Raw genomic sequence first — 17,993 nt, forward strand, 5'->3', positions numbered from 1 at the left:
GAAGCCGTTACTGAAACCGCAAAGGGCGAGTGTGACTTTAAAACATTTTTGTAAAGCACCATTTTCAGCAAAATTCCTGTTTATCATTACATGGGCATTATCAGAAGATCCTCTCTGCTCGGTATTTGCCGGAAATAAATGTATTGCATCCATAGGGAAATATATTTCTATAAATTATCAGATGTTTCATTTCCGTTAAGAAAACCTAATATCTCGTGACTACCCCTTTTGCGCTCAGCATTTATTATAAGTTGCAACTTAACTGATTCTGAGATTCTGAATATGTATACGTGTACGTGGTGACAGGCGAAGCGCAGAGAGCGATTTTTGGACTCGTCTAGTGGGGAGGCAGTGCGTAACCATACAGGTTTCTTTCTTGCGAATTCTAGCGAGTGCTAGGAAAGGTTTCTATTATATTCTCTTTTCAAATCTCGCGCATTTCTCGCATCGACCTCATAGAAATCTCGCACAGACATGGGACAGGGCTACTATACATTTACCACGGTAAGTCCGCTCGTATGATGGAATTGCTTCTTCAAGCCGACAGGTTTGATATGCTGTTGTAGCTTGGCTGCTGCTTTTTTTTTCTTTCTTTTTACTCGCTCATATATTCTTAGGTGAGAATATGTCCTTATATTAAGAATCTCTTCTTATATTAAAGATCGCTTCTTATGATGAGAAGCTTTCCGGCCACAAAGCCTAAGTCGCGTCGTCCGACGTCGCCACCGGCCACTTGTTTGCTTCCCGAGTAAGGTAGTATTTCGTGCTCGCACTTTATTCCAATGAAGCGAAATGTGAGACCAAGGAAGTAGGGTTTCGGAATCGGCTTTGCGCCGACGTCGAAAGACAGAATGGCCAGTTGAACTGTCAAGGACACACTAACGTATGTTTACACTCCGGTGATAGTGCTGCTTTTGTCGGCTGACTGGGCACTCACAATTGTTTTCCCGTCCCTTTTCGTGCAGGGTCTGCCTGGTGTGCTGAGTGGCGCGCTGGCGACACGCGACGGCGCGGACACCGACCGGGGCGGGGGCGACGGTGCCAACCCGGACATGGGGCCCGGCAGCGTGGACCTGTCGGACCTACGGCGCCGTTACTCAGGCCGGTTGCGGCATTCGCTCCTACTAACACTGCTAGCCGCCCTGGTGGTGCTGGGCCTGACCTTCCTTCTCCTCGTGCTCCTGCTGTATCCACACGTGAGCAAAGCAGATGCTTTCAGTTCAGTTCAGTTTGTTGCCCTTAAAGACCCCCGGAAGGGGGTATTACATAAGGGGTGGGTTTAACATAAGTTCCACATTTGGTACACTTCATTAGTTATATTCAAAGTGATCAATCACACGCTGTAGGAATTGAGACAGGCAAGTGATGCTAACAATGTCAGCAGGAAGATCGTTCCAGTCTTTAGCTGCTCGAAGGACGAATGAGGCGGAAAAATGAGTGGTTCGGGCACGCGGGCGTGCGACTTGCTGCGGATGACTGGTGCGGTGAGAGATGCTTGCCGCAGGAACGATGTGTGGCGCATGACGAAGGGTACTGAAAAAGAACTTGTGATAGAGCTCAAGACTAGCAATGCGTCGGCGATTAGATAGTAGTGTTAGTCCGGATTGTGTTTTGGGTGCGGAAATACTGACATCATATGAATATGGTGAGTGAATGAACCTAGTAGCGCGGTTCTGAACAGATTCAAGTGAGATGATAAGATATGTTTGGTGCGGGCTCCAGATGGCAGATGCATATTCAAGCTTTGTCCGAATAAGGGACTTGTAGGCAAGCAGCTTTACGTTTTGAGGTGCCTGGCGGAGATTACGTTTTAAGAAAACCTAGTGTTTTATTAGCAAATGATATGATGTTAGAAATATGTTTGTGCCAAGACAGATCATTGCATACAGTGACACCTAGGTATATATAGGACTCTGCTAGTTCGAAAGGCATGCTTGTAATTTGGTAGGGAAATACCAGGGTATTACTGCTACGAGTGAAAGCCATAACTTTACATTTTTGTACATTAAGTTTCATTAACCAATCGTCACACCATGTTAGTATGTTGGCGAGGTCTTTCTGCAGGGCTGTTTGATTGCAGGTGTTACGTACAGTTCGATAAATGACACAATCATCGGCGAACATTCGGATATTACAGGACACATGTGAAGGTAAGTCATTAATATATATTAAAAATAATAGAGGGCCAAGAACCGATCCTTGAGAGACGCCTGATGTTACGTGCACAGGGTTAGGTGATTATTTATAATGACAGATTGGGAGCGGTTGCTAAGAAATTCAATGATCCAATTCAAAACATCAGGATGCAAATTAAGTCTTGTAAGTTTCAATATTAGACGTTGATGAGGAACTTTATCGAAGGCCTTAGAGAAATCCAGGAAAATTGCGTCAGTCTGTATGTTACTGTCAAGGTTAGTATGAACATCGTGCAGGAAAATGGCTTTCGTATGTTGGGGCATCTCATAAATGAATGAAAAAACAGCGCACACAAGAAAATGGTGACAGGAGCTGAGCGGACACGATGGCGCTGTGGCAAAATTTAGTCCGTGCCTGGTTTTGTTCCATACCAACTTAACGTCCAAGGTAAATGTACCTGCTAGCAAAGCTTCCATAGAAGCTCATACATTCAAGACATGGCGTCTAATTGATGATTCATGGGGCTTAGCGCCATCTGTGTGACGAGGAAATACTACCGGTGGATTAAAATATAATGTGACGCCATTTCCGGTGAAAATAGAAGTGGCGTCATTTTTTGTTCGAAAAGGCGTGAACTTTGTGTTGGTGGTCTGCCAGTGGAGCTGTATTTTCATATGTCCAAGAATGCCACTCCATGCGCGTTTGTAGCTTTTAGCGCGGCAAGTGAAGCAGGAAAACGTCAACCGTGCGGAAGTCAAAATCGCATCCATGCACTGAACATGATTTCTTTGATGGGCGTAGAATGCTTTTGGTGTTGAGTGCTGCTCACATCGTCGGACGCCAGTCCCATAGGTCAGCACAGCCACACGAAGACAGCTCAAGCAAATAATTATCTTGCGGTCGTAACTGACTACTTTTGACTGAACATGTTGAGCAATGATGAAACACACCTCAGCAACACTGCGCCACCAGAATTTAAACAAAGGTTGACAAGCAAAGCAACGCAACATGTGAGCAGGGCGATTTACGTACGCGCCTTCAAGAGCTGGGGAGAAATTTTATAATGGTTCGGAAAGCGAACGGTCCATTTGGCCTCTTCTGATTGGACAGAACTGTTCTTGTGTCAACGGCTGTCAGAGATGTTGGGGTGCACCGCACAATATGAACAAGTCACGTAACTGCCAAACATTTTCAAGACGAACCCGTCGTTGGCTAAGAGCGGAACCCGCGAGCAGGTATTGTAAAGAACGGCGGGTTGCACAACAAGATTGTCACCTTGCCACCCGATTACGACAAGGGGTGCAAGACGCGCACCTCCCGCTCTCCACCTCTCCGTGCTGCAGCTGCGAGGCGTTCAAAGAAGCGACCTTTGCGCTGGAACCCGCCGCCTTCCTCCAGCCCCTTCGACATGGTGACGGGACGAATTCGGTGTGTGGACAATGATTCTAGAGTTCCCCAATGCGGAGCTGATTTGACACGCCTGAAGAAGCTACCGCGGGAACGTCTTGTTTTTGTGCTTCTCACGGTTTGGAGTGGCTCGGAACAATGAGCGACGCGCGATCGACAACGTCGATTTTCCGGAACGGCACCACCTTCAACGCCGTCGCTTGGGCTTCGGAATGTGTGTGCCTTTGTGTCTGTAAACTGGTCTTCAGAGCAGCTGCGAGTTGGTGGTGTGTAAACGAACAGCCGCCGCGTCGTAGGACCAGCGGATCGAGTGTATAAAAACTGTGGTTGTGCGATTGTTGGACGCACTTCTCTTGAGCAGTCATGTTAGACTGGTTCACTTCTCTCATGCAGTCCTGTTGGACTAATACTATTTTTCTCAAACAGTCATGTTAGACTGAGTTAATTTTTCTGTAAATAAACCCCTTTTTCCTCGTTCTCGATGAGAAGCAGTTCTTCACTTCATCAACGATCTCAGCGTAAATAAGTTGGACGACGGCATGGGCCAGCTACCTTCGAATTCATGCCGTACTCCAATCTTGGCAAAGGACCACGGACGAAGGGATTGAGCCCCCAATCCTGACAACTGGCTGACAGCGGTGAGATGGACTTTGCGACATGGTGCTGTATCTGCGGTGAGTGCTTGGTTTTTGCTTTGACTTTCTAGGCTTCATTTTGTGGTTGTTCTGTTTAGAACAGTAGGGAAGCTAGATTGTTGTGTGTTAGCTAGGTTGTGTTTTACTAGCTAGATTTAGAGAGCAGAATCAAGGCAGTAAAGCAGCAGTCATGGAATTAAGGACACTGCTGAGAGACGAGTTGTTGATTGTTGGTGAGGAACTGGGCCTAGATGTACGTAAAGAAATGCTAAAATCAGAATTATTGCATATCATTTCCGAACAGGCCAGTGAGGAAGAAGTTCAACTGGGGTTTGAACTTCTGAAAAAGAGAGAAGAACGAGAGAGAAAAGAAAGGGAGGAACGCGATAAAGATCGCGAGTTAAGAAAAATGCAACTTGAACTTGAAAGCAAACGTTTGGAGTTGTCTCAAGGAAGTGAAGGCGCTCTAGGACGATCAAGTGAGGCAGAATCATACCGCATGGACAGGCTATTAAAGCCATTTGAGGTCGGGACCGACATAGGCTTGTTCCTAAGCAATTTTGAAAGGACTTGCGAGAAGATGAACTTCGGCCCGAGTACATGGCCACAGCGGTTGCTGTCTATGTTGCCGTGTGAGGCGGCGGAAGTAATCGCCAGACTGAGTGTGCAGGATGCATATGATTATGCAAAAGTTAAGGCTAGTCTCCTGAAGAAATACCGCCTTTCAGCCGAAGCTTTTCGGCAAAGATTTAGGAGCACAGGCAAGAAAGATAGCGAGGGCTATCCGGAGTTTGCATATAGCTTAAAGGCCAACCTAGTCGAGTGGCTTAAAAGCGCGGAAGCGTACGACAGCAGAGACATGATCATTGAATGCATGTGTCTAGAGCAGTTTTACAAAACCATCCCCCAAGCTGTGAAACTGTGGGTGCAAGACAGAGGTAATGTAAACACTGTGGAAAGGGCGGCTGAATTAGCCGAAGAGTACGCAACCCGTAGAAAGTTGAACGCCGAGGAGGGAAACTGGGACGGTCGAAATGGACCGCGGAAACCATTTCCGTTCAAAAAGGGTGCGCAAACTAGACGATCCGAGCCTGTAGACATGGCGGAAAAGCCCGCAGAAAAGAGTGAGGAGAAACTTAACGGAGAAACAGCACAAAAAGAACAGAAAAGAAAATTCGAATCTGTTAGACCAATTCGCTGTTACAAATGCCACAAACTGGGACATATAGCTGTAAACTGCGAGAAGCCTAGCGTAGTTTTTTCCTACGTAGAGGAAAAGGATGAGAATATGGAACTTTTAAGTCCGTATCTCCACAACCTGCAAGTTAATGGAAAACCATGCCGAGTGCTAAGAGACAGTGCCGCCACGCTGGACATTGTCCATCCGTCTTACGTGATGGTAGAGGACTTCACCGGAGAAGTAGCATGGATAAAACAGGTTGTAGAAGAACACAGCGTATGTCTGCCCATGGCCAAAGTCAAAATCAGTGGACCATTCGGGGAGCTAGAGACTGAGGCTGCAGTTTCCAAATTTTTGTCACTGCAGTATCCCTACATCTTTTCGAATCGTTCGAATCAGTTACTGCGTGACAGAGGGCTCAAACTAGGAGAGGGCATAGTACAGGCATTGACCAGAGGCCAAGCTCGTAAGATCTCGGCGCTTTCGGCTGAAAATGCTCAAGCTCCTCCAGCTGAAGCAGAAAAGGGGATAGCTTCAATCCCCGAATCCGAGCTAGGCCCGAGGGACAAAAGAACAGTTGAGGAGAGCCTGCCAGTTGACCAGCTCAATGAGAGCGTAGCACTAGAGTGTCAGAGTTCTAGCCTGCAGGAAGAGCATGCAGACGCGCTCCCAAGCGAGACAGGGTCGTTGTTATCACCGGCCTCAAAGAACTTTGATCAACTCTTACGCGTGGATAGAGAGTCACTGGCAGCTGAGCAAAAGAATGATGAGAGCTTAGCTAAAGTACGTAACACAGCTAAAGAAGGCATTGCTAGGCGCAACGTAACGATACATGAGAAAGGAGGTTTGTTGTATCGGCATTACAGAGATCGAAAGGGTAGGATTTTAGATCAGTTAGTCATACCTACTAAGTATAGGGAGGACCTTTTGAGTCTTTGTCATGGAAATGGGTGGTCCGGCCACCTAGGCATAAACAAATCAAAGGAAAGATTGCTTATGGAATACTACTGGCCTGGCTGTTTCAAAGATGTAGAAAACTTTGTAAGATCATGCGACGCCTGCCAGCGTTCTGGTAAACCAGGAGAGACTTGGAAAGCTCCACTGAAGGTAGTGCCCTTAATAACAGAGCCTTTCAGACGGCTTGTAATAGACACGGTAGGGCCTCTTCCAAAAACAAAATCAGGCTACAGGTACTTGTTTACCATGCTGTGTCCGGCTACCAAGTTTCCAGAAGCAATCCCTTTGAAAGAGCTCAGCTCCACTGAAGTAGTAGACGCGCTTTTGACAGTGTTTGCACGAGTTGGGTTTCCAGCCGAAATTCAGGCAGATCAAGGGTCAGTATTCACGAGCGCACTGACTTCCACATTCTTGCAAAAGTGCGGGGTAAAGTTAATACACAGTTCTGTCTATCACCCTCAGTCAAACAGTGTAGAGAGGTGGCATTCGGTGCTTAAGCGAGTTTTGCGTGCGCTCTGTTACGAGCACAAGGAGGACTGGGAGAACTGTCTGCCGGCAACTTTGTTTGCTTTGCGAACGGTTCCACATGAAGCGACAGGGTTCTCTCCAGCAGAACTAGTGTATGGGAGGACACTCCGTTCTCCACTGAGAATGTTAAGAGAGATGTGGGAGGAAAGAGGGGAGAGTCCAACCGTGGTTGAATACGTGCTGAATTTACTGGAACGGCTAAGCGCAACCCAAGAACTAGTCGGAAAGAACATGGCACTAGCTCAAAAGAACGCCAAATTCTATTACGACAGGAATGCGAGGCTTCGTACGTTTAACGCCGGAGACCAGGTAATGATCCTCAAACCTTCAAGAAAGAACAAGCTTGAAGTTCACTGGGACGGGCCCGTTAAAGTGTTGCACAAACTTTCAGAAACTAACTATGCTTTGAGAATGCCCGGTCGCAGGAAGGAAGTGAGGATATATCACTGTAATTTGATGAAGCCGTATGTAGAGCGGAGCGGAGTCGTTAACTATACTGTCAAAGAGCCGGATGGCATCGGTACCAAGTTTAAGGAGGATAGGGCAACCTCCAACTCTGAAATCGGCCTAGAAGAAGTAGTAGAACACTCGGTAAGCTCGCATGCTCTAAGACCCGAGCAGCTAGATGAGCTAAAAGGGGTGTTAGGGGAATATCTCGACAGATTCAGCGATCGGCCGGGTAGAACCGAACTGATAACGCATGAAATTGAGCTGACCTCTACCGAACCAGTAAGATCAAAACCTTACAGGGTGTCTCCAAGACAGAGAGAGATTATGGAGGCAGAGATACAGCGCATGCTAGAGTTGGGAGTTATTGAGCCCGCTCAGAGTGACTACACGTCACCGCTAATACTCGTAGAAACCCCTAACAAGGACCCTCGTCCGTGTGTTGACTACAGGAAGTTAAATGCGATCACTAGGGATCAGCTGTACCCGATACCCAACATTGAGGAACGAATTGAAAGAGTTAGCGCTGCTAAATACATTTCCACTATAGATCTCGTGCGGGGGTACTGGCAAGTTCCCCTTTCAGAAAGTGCCAGCCGCTATGCCGCATTCATCTCGCCTGTAGGCACTTTTCGCCCTCTCGCCCTCAGCTTCGGGCTGAAGAACGCGCCGTTTAGCTTCTCTAAGTTAATGGATATTGTCCTAAAAGACTTGCAGGAGTTCGCCTTACCTTATCTTGATGATGTAGCCATTTTTTCGGACAGCTGGGAACAACACGTATCGCACCTCAAACAGGTGTTCTCACGGTTGAGGGAAGCCGGCTTAACGATGAAAGCGGAAAAGTGTAGGTTTGGATGTTCGCAGGTTACTTATCTGGGCCATGTTGTTGGTCAGGGCATGAGACGGCCGGCTGAGCTGAAAATAGCAACGATTGGAGATTTTTCTCAGCCGCGCACGAAAACGGACGTTCGTTCATTTTTGGGACTTGTGGGGTACTATCAACGGTACATTCCGAATTACTCGCAATTGGCAAGTCCATTAACAGACGCCCTCCGAAAGGGAGCACCGAGTAACGTACACTGGGATAAGGACAAAGAGAACGCTTTCCAAAGTTTGAAGACGCTATTGGTTTCTCGCCCTGTGCTTCGCGCGCCAGACTACACAAAGGAATTCATAGTTCAATGCGACGCAAGCGACAGAGGTATGGGCGTGGTACTTAGTCAAGTCGGCGACGATAACGAGGAGCATCCTATCCTCTACGCCAGCCGTAAACTAAATGTAAGAGAGGAGGCCTACAGCGCTTCAGAGAAGGAATGCGCTTGTTTGGTTTGGGCCGCCCAGAAGTTGTCGTGTTATTTGTACGGAGCGAAGTTCATCTTCGAGACCGACCACTGTCCTCTGACGTGGCTCAATCAAATGTCACACAAAAACGGCCGCTTGCTCCGATGGAGCCTCACTCTCCAAGAGTACAACTTCTCCGTTAGATATAAGAAGGGAAAGTTGCATAGCAATGCGGATGGTTTGAGCAGGCTAATTTGAATTCTGCGTTTGAGGGTCCCGCCTAAATTTTAGGGTTACTAGTGTTAATTTTATTAAGCGAAGAAGATCCCCTCTCATTTAGAAGGATTCCCTCCATGATTGCTGAATTTGTCAGCAGGAATTTGCTTCAGAATTTGGCATAGTGAAATGCAGCATTTTTTTTTTGTTTCTGCACTTATGTTGTTGTTGTTTTTTTTGAAGCCTAGCGAGTCTAAAGTGAGAGCCAATGCACGTCATCTCGGCGCAGAGCCGTGTTGTGGGGTTCATTTTGCAGTTGCCTGTCCTTGTTGGATGTTTTGGGGCGGTGACATCAATGCACAAGTGGTCGCTGCGAGCCAAGACATCAATCCCCCCCTGACCAGCAGCCGTTCTCTTCCTGCCTAGCGGTTGTCAGCGCTAGACAGTCGAGACTTTTGGGGCCATGGAGGCGCTGTAAAGAACGGCGGGTTGCACAACAAGATTGTCACCTTGCCACCCGATTACGACAAGGGGTGCAAGACGCGCACCTCCCGCTCTCCACCTCTCCGTGCTGCAGCTGCGAGGCGTTCAAAGAAGCGACCTTTGCGCTGGAACCCGCCGCCTTCCTCCAGCCCCTTCGACATGGCGACGGGACGAATTCGGTGTGTGGACAATGATTCTAGAGTTCCCCAATGCGGAGCTGATTTGACACGCCTGAAGAAGCTACCGCGGGAACGTCTTGTTTTTGTGCTTCTCACGGTTTGGAGTGGCTCGGAACAATGAGCGACGCGCGATCGACAACGTCGATTTTCCGGAACGGCACCACCTTCAACGCCGTCGCTTGGGCTTCGGAATGTGTGTGCCTTTGTGTCTGTAAACTGGTCTTCAGAGCAGCTGCGAGTTGGTGGTGTGTAAACGAACAGCCGCCGCGTCGTAGGACCAGCGGATCGAGTGTATAAAAACTGTGGTTGTGCGATTGTTGGACGCACTTCTCTTGAGCAGTCATGTTAGACTGGTTCACTTCTCTCATGCAGTCCTGTTGGACTAATACTATTTTTCTCAAACAGTCATGTTAGACTGAGTTAATTTTTCTGTAAATAAACCCCTTTTTCCTCGTTCTCGATGAGAAGCAGTTCTTCACTTCATCAACGATCTCAGCGTAAATAAGTTGGACGACGGCATGGGCCAGCTACCTTCGAATTCATGCCGTACTCCAATCTTGGCAAAGGACCACGGACGAAGGGATTGAGCCCCCAATCCTGACAGTATTCGCTTTGGGTTCTGTTGCTGTGGCTTGGCTGTTCGCTTGCGACCCACCCGCGCGCTCCAGCCGCGCTGACCCCGAGACCAGCCGACGTCGCGTGCGCGTGCGTTGGTTGCTTCGGAGGCTTTGACTTACCCTTGTCCTTTGCTTGGCGCTGCTCTTTCGCTGTCGACGACTGCTGGAAGTGCGATGCGCGTTGGACGAGATTATGGAAAATATTTTGCACCGTCACTGTCGGCTTTCTAAGCAGCTGGCTACGCTACGAAATGGAGGAGCCTCCGGTGCAAGCGTGCGCTAATCCCCATTCCACAGAGAGCAATGATTTGCGCGCTGCGATTCCTCGCCAACGGCCTGCAACTTCCAGAGGTCTGTCGTAACGAAAATCGTATTAGTAGGAATGGACATATTTCTGTCGCCGACACTGTCTACGAAGTTGTTTTCCTAATTACTCTCGTAGGCCGGTGGAAAGGCTGGGTCAGCTTTCCTGTGGCCCCGGCTGCCAAAGCCAATGCTAACGAGACATTGGCACGGCGAGGTTGAATTTTTTTTATTTATTTATTTATTTCAAAATACTGCAGGCCAATGTGGTGGCCCAAGCAGGCGTGGGTTACATCCAACATGAATGTACAAAACAACAGACAACAAAAAGCAACAAAGAAAAAAAAGCAAAAAGAAAAAGAAAGTTTAAGAGAGAAGGTGACACTCCAACTCAGCGAGAAAATTATTGGAACCAAAAATATCAGACGGCAAAGAATTCCAATCTTCCACCGTTCTCGGTAAATAACTGAATTTGAAAGACTTTCATCGGGCAAAGATTGGGGTTAGTGCAAATTCATGGCCATGGCGTGTGCGTCGTGTTGTTAGGGGTTTGATATTGACAGGCAGATCTATTTTTATGTTACCAAACATACAATTCAGTTATCAAGAAATGAAACGCGACTAAACTTTCTGCAGGCTTTTAGAGTAGAAATACAGTTTAATTGCATTAGGTTGGATGGGGAATCAAGTCTACGATATTTGTCAGATATAAACCTAACAGCCTTTCTCTTAATACGTTCAAGTTGCATGATATCTTTCTGTAAATAGGGATCCTAAATGATACAAGCATACTCAAGCTTAGAACGGACACAGGTATTATAGGCTAAAAGCTTTGTTTGCGAAGGTGGGAATTTCAGCTTTCTTTTAAGGAACCATAACTTACGTAGTGCCGATGTGCAGATATCAGAAATGTGGGTTGACCAAGTTAAGTTGCTTGTGAGGGTGACACCTAAGTACTTATATTTCCCTACAATCGAGATACTATTATTTCTAAGGGAATAACAGAACTGGCTAGGATTTAGTTTCCTGGTGATACGTAGTAGTACTGTTTTCTGAGTATTTAGTTGCATGCCCCATTTTAATACCAGTCGTCAATAAAATTCAGTGCATGTTGCAATTCAACGTGATCTCTGGGTGATACGATTTGTTTAAAAATAATACAATCATCCACGAACAAACGTACAGACACATTTTCTGGAATAACATCAACCAAATCATTGACATAATATATAAACAAAAGTGGTCCCAATACACTTCCCTGTGGGACTCCATACGTGCCATGAAGAATAGCAGGTGATAATTCATTAATTACCTCATACTGTTGTCCATTGTGAAGATAAGCCCAAATCCGTTGAACTATTTTTCCTGGTAACTCCAAGCACTGTAATTTGTACAATAATTTCCCATGTGGCACTTTATCAAAGGCTTTGCAGAAATCTAGAAAGAGAACATCTATTTGTCCTGATGCATCAATCAATCGTGAAAATTCGTGCACAGTTGTAACTAGTTGTGTAGCAGTAGATAACCCTTTTCTAAATCCATGTTGAAATTTTGATAGTACGTTGTTATCACTAAGGAATTCATGAATGAAGTTTGCAATAACATGCTCGAAAAGTTTGCAACAACTGCTTGTAACAGAGATAGGACGATAATTCTCAAACGACAAGTGGTCACCTTTTTTATAAATCGGCTTAACGCGTGCTATACCCCAGTCAGCCGGCAATTCCCCTGACGACAGTGAACAGTTAAAAAAGAGCAGTTAGAAACCCTGATAAATATTCAGCGTACCGGTTAAGAAAGGCATTAGGGATACCGTCAGGCCCAGCGGATTTTTTAGGATCAAGCTTTAACAGCATATGTATTACACCCTCCCCCGTTACTTCTATGTCAGTATCAGTTTCAACGACTGAATTCTGAAATTCATAATCATCGGTTTTAGTAAAAGCACTCTGGAAATATGCATTGAAATGTCCAGCAATAGCACAGGAGTCAGTTATCACCAAACCATCGACATTCATTTTGCTAATCCCGGTTTTCGACTCACTTAAGTACCGCCAAAACTTTTGGGGGTTAGTTTGAAGAAAATCTGTCAATGTATTAGGATAAAAATATTTCCTTGCTTTTGCCAAGCTTGTTCGTAGCTTATCTTTTAATTCTGTATACTGGGGAGTCATTGTTGCGCACTTCTTCCGTAGTCTTTTAATTTTACGCTTCATGTGGATCATTTCTCGGTTAATCCACGGGTTTACACGGTGCTTACACATTATTCTGCTGGGTACAAAATTATCAAGCCAATAATGTATGGCTTTAACAAAGAGTTGCCATGAGGTCTCAACATCGTGTGATAAGGGTTCGATATGCGTGTCAAGGTAATGAATTATAGCGACATCATCAGCCTTAGGAAATTCCTTTACAACAGTGGTGGTGGTGGTGGTAGCAACTTTATTAACAATCCGGCAAATTCGTGGCCTGGGCCTAGGCCGCCCCCGAGGAGGTCCGGAGATCCTGTCTCCTCGCCGCCTCACGGGCTTGCTGGATGGCCCATAGTTGATTTTGGAGGTTTGAGCTGCGCAACGCGGCCGTCCATCGCGCCGCAGCTTCATCTGGGGAAACTGCATTTTCTTCGCATATAACGTCACATTCCCAGAGAATGTGTCTAAGAGTTGCGTAAGCCCTGCTGCATAGCTTGCAGTTATCATCTGAGTAGACGTCCGGATATATCCTCCTGAGATGGACGGGGTTGGGGAAGGTCTTTGTTTGTAGCTGCCGCCAGTCTACCGCTTGGGCCCTGTCGAGTTTGGGGTTAGGGTGCGGATAAACCCGCCTTGAGTTTTGATAAAATTTTGTAATGTCACAGTATCTGGTCATTCTGTCCCTCTCTGTCCATGTCTCCGTTGGATTTCCAACCCCAAGAGAGGATCCTTCTTCGCGGGCGCGGAACGTGAGACCTCGCGCTACGCGGTGGACCTCCTCGTTGAGGTTGGGTACGGGGGTGTCGGGGGACGTGTGAGCCGGGAACCATATAATGTGTCGTTCCTCCGTCTCCTCGGAGGTGACATAGTTCGCGTTAGCTTTGAGTATAGCCTCAGCCTTCGGCGAAATTCTGCCTTGTGCATAGTTTCTGACCGCCGTCTGCGAGTCACTGATTACGTATCTACAACTGGGGTTAACGATGGCTAGGGCTATCGCCACCTCTTCCGCTACCTCGGGGTTTTTTACACGTATGCTACAACAACTGACCAATTGTTTCTCGGTATTGAGGACGGCCACTGCAAAAGCACGTCGATCCTCGTATTCTGCCGCGTCTACGAACAGCGCTTCCTTGTCCCTACCGAAGGCTTTGAGTAAAGCTTTGGCTCTACTCTCTCTTCGACCCTGATTGAATTCGGGGCTCATGTTCTTGGGTATATTAGCCACCTGCAGCTTTTCCCTGATCGCGCTTGGAAGGGATGTCTTGTCGCCGTGCTGCTTGTGATAACTTATGCCGAGTTTGTCCAGGATACTCCTGCCCGTTCGTGTCTTCGATAGTCTTTCGAGTTGCGAAATTTGGTGTGCTTCAATTAACTCTTCAAGCGTGTTGTGGACGCCCAGCTGTAGCAGCAGTTCCGTGCTGGTGCTGTCTGGAAGGCCCAGTGCCATCTTGTATGCTCTTCTAATGAGGGTGTTCAATTTGGCATATTCGGCCGCGTACCAGTTGTGGTAGGCGGCCACATAGGTAATGTGGCTAATAACGAAGGAGTGTATGAGTCTGACGACGTTGGCCTCCCTCATACCCTGATGTCTGTTGGTGATTCTTCTGATGAGCCTCATCGTGTTCGTGATCTTAGTCTCCAAATTCCTGACCGTTTCTCCGTTGTTGCCGTTCGATTCTATGATGAATCCGAGCACCTTAATCTGCTTCACCCTGGGTATTTCTTGTCCGTCTTTGGTGCGTATGCAAATTTCTTCGTATGCAGCATGCTGGATGTAAGCCTTGGGGGGTCTTCCCCTAAGCGTCGGGCGGTAGAGGAGGAGTTCCGATTTTTCTGGCGAGATGACGAGACCGGTTCCGACGAGGTACTCCTCCACCACCTCGACCGCGGTCTGTAATCGCTGTTCGATTTCTCCGTCACTTCCCTCGGACACCCAGATCGTAACGTCGTCCGCGTATATTGTGTGATGCACTCCCTCGATGGCGTTGAGGCGCTCGGGGAGGCCGATCATAATGAGATTAAAGAGCATCGGCGAGATGACCGAGCCTTGCGGGGTGCCGACGCTGCCTATGTTCCTGTCTTCGGATGCGAGTTTGCCCAGCGTTAAGGAGACTTTCCTGTTTGTGAGGAAATCCTTAACATAGCTGTACGCACGGTTTCCTAGATTGAGTGCGGCAATGCTGTGTAGTATGGCTGCGTGAGCTGCATTATCGAAGGCTTTCTTGAGGTCTAATCCTAGAATGGCCCTGGTACCTCTTGTCTTGTTGTCGAGTATCTGGTGCTTGATTTGCAACATTGCATCCTGCGTGGAGAGATGAGCTCGAAATCCGAGCATGGTGTCTGGGTACGCTTCCTCGTCGTCCAAGTGTGCGTTGATACGGGTGAGGAAGGCGTGCTCCATCAACTTGCCGACGCACGACGTAAGGGATATTGGTCGAAGGTTGGCCAGATCTGGGGGTTTCCCTGGTTTGGGGATGAGCACCATTTTTGCTCTTTTCCACTGGTCAGGGATGCATCCTCGGGTCCAGCAATCATTGATGTACTTGGTCAGTTCGGAGATGGTCTCGTCGTCCAAGTTACGAAGGGTCTTATTAGTTACGCCGTCCGGTCCCGGGGCCGACTTGCTGTTGAGCTTTTGTAAAGTGGCCCGGATTTCCGCCTCGCCAAAGTCTCTGTCCAGAGAGAAATTGGGATTTCCCGTGTATTCGCCGTGTTGAATAGTCGGGCTGTGCGGGGCGTATCTGTCGCAGAGGTCGGAAAGGATTTCTTCCTCGTCCTTGGTGTGTGTGTGTATTAGCTTGCGCATGGTTTCCCGATGTGTTGCCTTGGTCTTGGTCGGGTCTAGCAGGTGTCGGAGCAGGCGCCATGTGTGACCGGTGCCAATCCGTCCGTCCATCTCGTTGCAGATCTCATTCCATTGTTGTTTACTAAGAGTTTTGCAGTGTTCTTCTATTTGTTTGTTGAGTAACGCTATGCGTTTCCTCAACTTCCTATTGTGTCTTTGTTTCTGCCACCTGGCTTGAAGCGATCGTTTGGCCTCCCACATGTGCACCAGGCGACTGTCGATCTTCTCGACGGGAAGTTCTGGCGTCACGATCTTTGTAACTTCATTGACGTCAGCCATCACTTGTTCGGCCCATTGTTGAATGTCTGTGATGGGCGCGTGCGTCATTCCGGCTCGATTCTTGTGGAACTGGTCCCAGTCCGTCCATTTGAAGGTTTTGTTGGGTTCGACCGTTAAATTCTCCAATAATTTCGTTTCGAGAATTCTGTGGTCACTACCAAGGTCTTCGAACGTGTTATTCCAACTTGCTCCTCTTGCGTTCTTCACTAATGTTAGATCGGGCGTGGTGTCTCTTGTCAGCCCTGTTCCCATTCTGGTGGGGGAGCTGGGGTCGGTGATGAGGGTCAGGCCTGTTTCCTGTATATCCTGCCATAAAGCCTTGCCTTTGGCTCTTGTATAGGCATATCCCCACGCTCCGTGCAGGGCGTTAAAATCTCCCCCGATTAGTAGGGGATGGGAGCCCGCGATGTCGGTGGCCCTCCTAAAAAGGGTTAGAAAGCGCTGTCGTATGTGCGCTGGCTTGCTGTATAGATTGAGGATAAACGTGCTGCTTTGGCTTTTGCTTTTAGGTATAATTTCTACGAATACTTGTTCAATCTGCGCTACCTTAAGGTCGTGACGAACGACCACTAAGCCTTTCCTGACCAAAGTAGTTACCGCTTGCTTCTCCCCGGATGGGGGACCGATGGCTTGGTAACCGGGTAGTTTAGCTAATTCGTGTGTCTCTTGTAGCATTATTACATCGGGTTTCGATTTGTTTTTAAGGTGTTGTTGCAGGACCGCTTTTTTTGCGGCGTAACTCCTGCAATTCCACTGCCATATCGTCAGCGCGCCTCTTTTACCGTGCTTGCCTATTTTGGTCTGGTCGAGGGCTGGAGGTCTGAACGACCCCAGATGCTCCTGCGTTGTTTACAGGGATGTCGTGGAATTGATTAGATGCGACCCCAGTTATGGGGGCCCCTGCGGTGGTTACTGGCTGCAGCTTGGCTACTCTAAGACTTAGGTTGGCCACGTTGCTTTCGAATTTGTCAATTCTCGACATTATGGTCGAGACCGCCAGCGTGAGGTTGCCGACGGCTTCCGCTTGTTCTTTGAGTACATTTTGCATTTCTGTTAATTTCTGTCCTAGGTCTGCCAGTTGTGATCCGGTTTGGCTGCTAACGGCTGGAGCCTTTCTCTTAGGTGGCGGAGGGTTGTCGTCCTCCTCCATGCTATTATTAGGAGTTACCGCAGCTGCACCTGCACTACAAGTACTCAGACGAGGAGATATCTCCACCCTTCGACTATTCTTAAGTTCCTGGATTTCTTTCGTGAGGTGTGAGATTAATTCTCTCAACTGCGCATTTTCCCGTCTCATTTCTGCTATTTCTTTAGAAGCTGCAGTTTCCTCAGTTCCGCCGCGGCGCGACGAGCCTTTGACCGCGTCTGCCCAGCTCACCTTGTTGGTGGCCTCTTCTACCGCCGGGCCGCCTCCGCTGCGGCGGGAAAGCGAACGCGTACGGCTCCTGGATCTGGTTCGGGCCGGTCCGGGTGTGCGGCTCCGTGATCTGGACTTTCTGGTTCTCGAGCGGGCCCTCGAGCGTGAACGGGGCCTGGTATCCCGGGAAGGGCGTCCAACAGATTCCCTCGTAGCCTCCGATGCTAGAAATTCTTCCTGTTGTCGTTGTCGTTCCCAGCGTCGTCTCTTGACTATGTATGGCGTCTTGAAGCGAGCCTTGCAATTCTTATCGGCCGTTAAGTGCTCACCCCCGCAAAGTTGGCAAAGGGGGTTGCACTGGTGGTCGAGACCTGGGTTGGCCGTGCCACAGCCTCTACAGATGCGGTCCTGCGGATTGGGGCACACGTCCATGCGGTGGCCCAGTCTGCCGCATTGGAAGCACAGGTCAAGTTGTTTTCTGTACAACGCGCACCTGATGAGAGCGCCTCCGTAGCGGACGAAGGAGGGAACTTTCAGTCCGGAAAACAGCACGATGACCGTGGTGGTATTGCTGAGTCGTTTCGCAGCGATGGCCGTAGGATTCTTGGGGGTAACGACCTGGGCGGTGATGTCGCGGGGCGAATCTTCGAGAGGTATACCCCTGATGACTCCTTTTGAAGTTAAGTCGGGTGCCGATTCATATGCGTTGGTCTCATAGGCCTGGCCGTTGACCACGAGGCGCTCGACTCTTTGGTATCTGTCTGCGTTGGCTTCACTGGGGGTACTCACTACGATGATGTTCTGTTGTACGTTGAGGCACACGGTGTCGTCTTCCCTGTGCTCCCCGGGTATGCCAGCAGCTTGGTAGACGCACGAAGCTACTCGGGCCGCTCCTAATTCGCCAATCTTGAGGCCTCCCTTTGGGCGGATGATAATCTTGAAATCACCCTT

The 17,993-nt window shown here is 48.3% G+C and overlaps 1 protein-coding gene across 10 annotated transcripts in view; it reads left to right on the forward strand.

The window, feature by feature from the left end:
• Window positions 1–17,993, forward strand: part of Ac76E (adenylate cyclase type 2 Ac76E) — an 884,870-nt gene that overhangs the window by 354,471 nt on the left and 512,406 nt on the right. For all 10 annotated transcript variants that reach the window (XM_070526675.1, XM_070526630.1, XM_065429478.1 and 7 more), the window contains one exon: window positions 966–1,196. In XM_070526675.1, coding sequence (XP_070382776.1) covers window positions 966–1,196 — 231 coding nt within the window. The remainder of the gene's footprint in view (window positions 1–965; window positions 1,197–17,993) is intronic.

The sequence above is a fragment of the Dermacentor albipictus genome, chromosome 1 (genome assembly GCF_038994185.2).
Source record: "Dermacentor albipictus isolate Rhodes 1998 colony chromosome 1, USDA_Dalb.pri_finalv2, whole genome shotgun sequence".
Classification (NCBI taxonomy): domain Eukaryota; kingdom Metazoa; phylum Arthropoda; class Arachnida; order Ixodida; family Ixodidae; genus Dermacentor; species Dermacentor albipictus.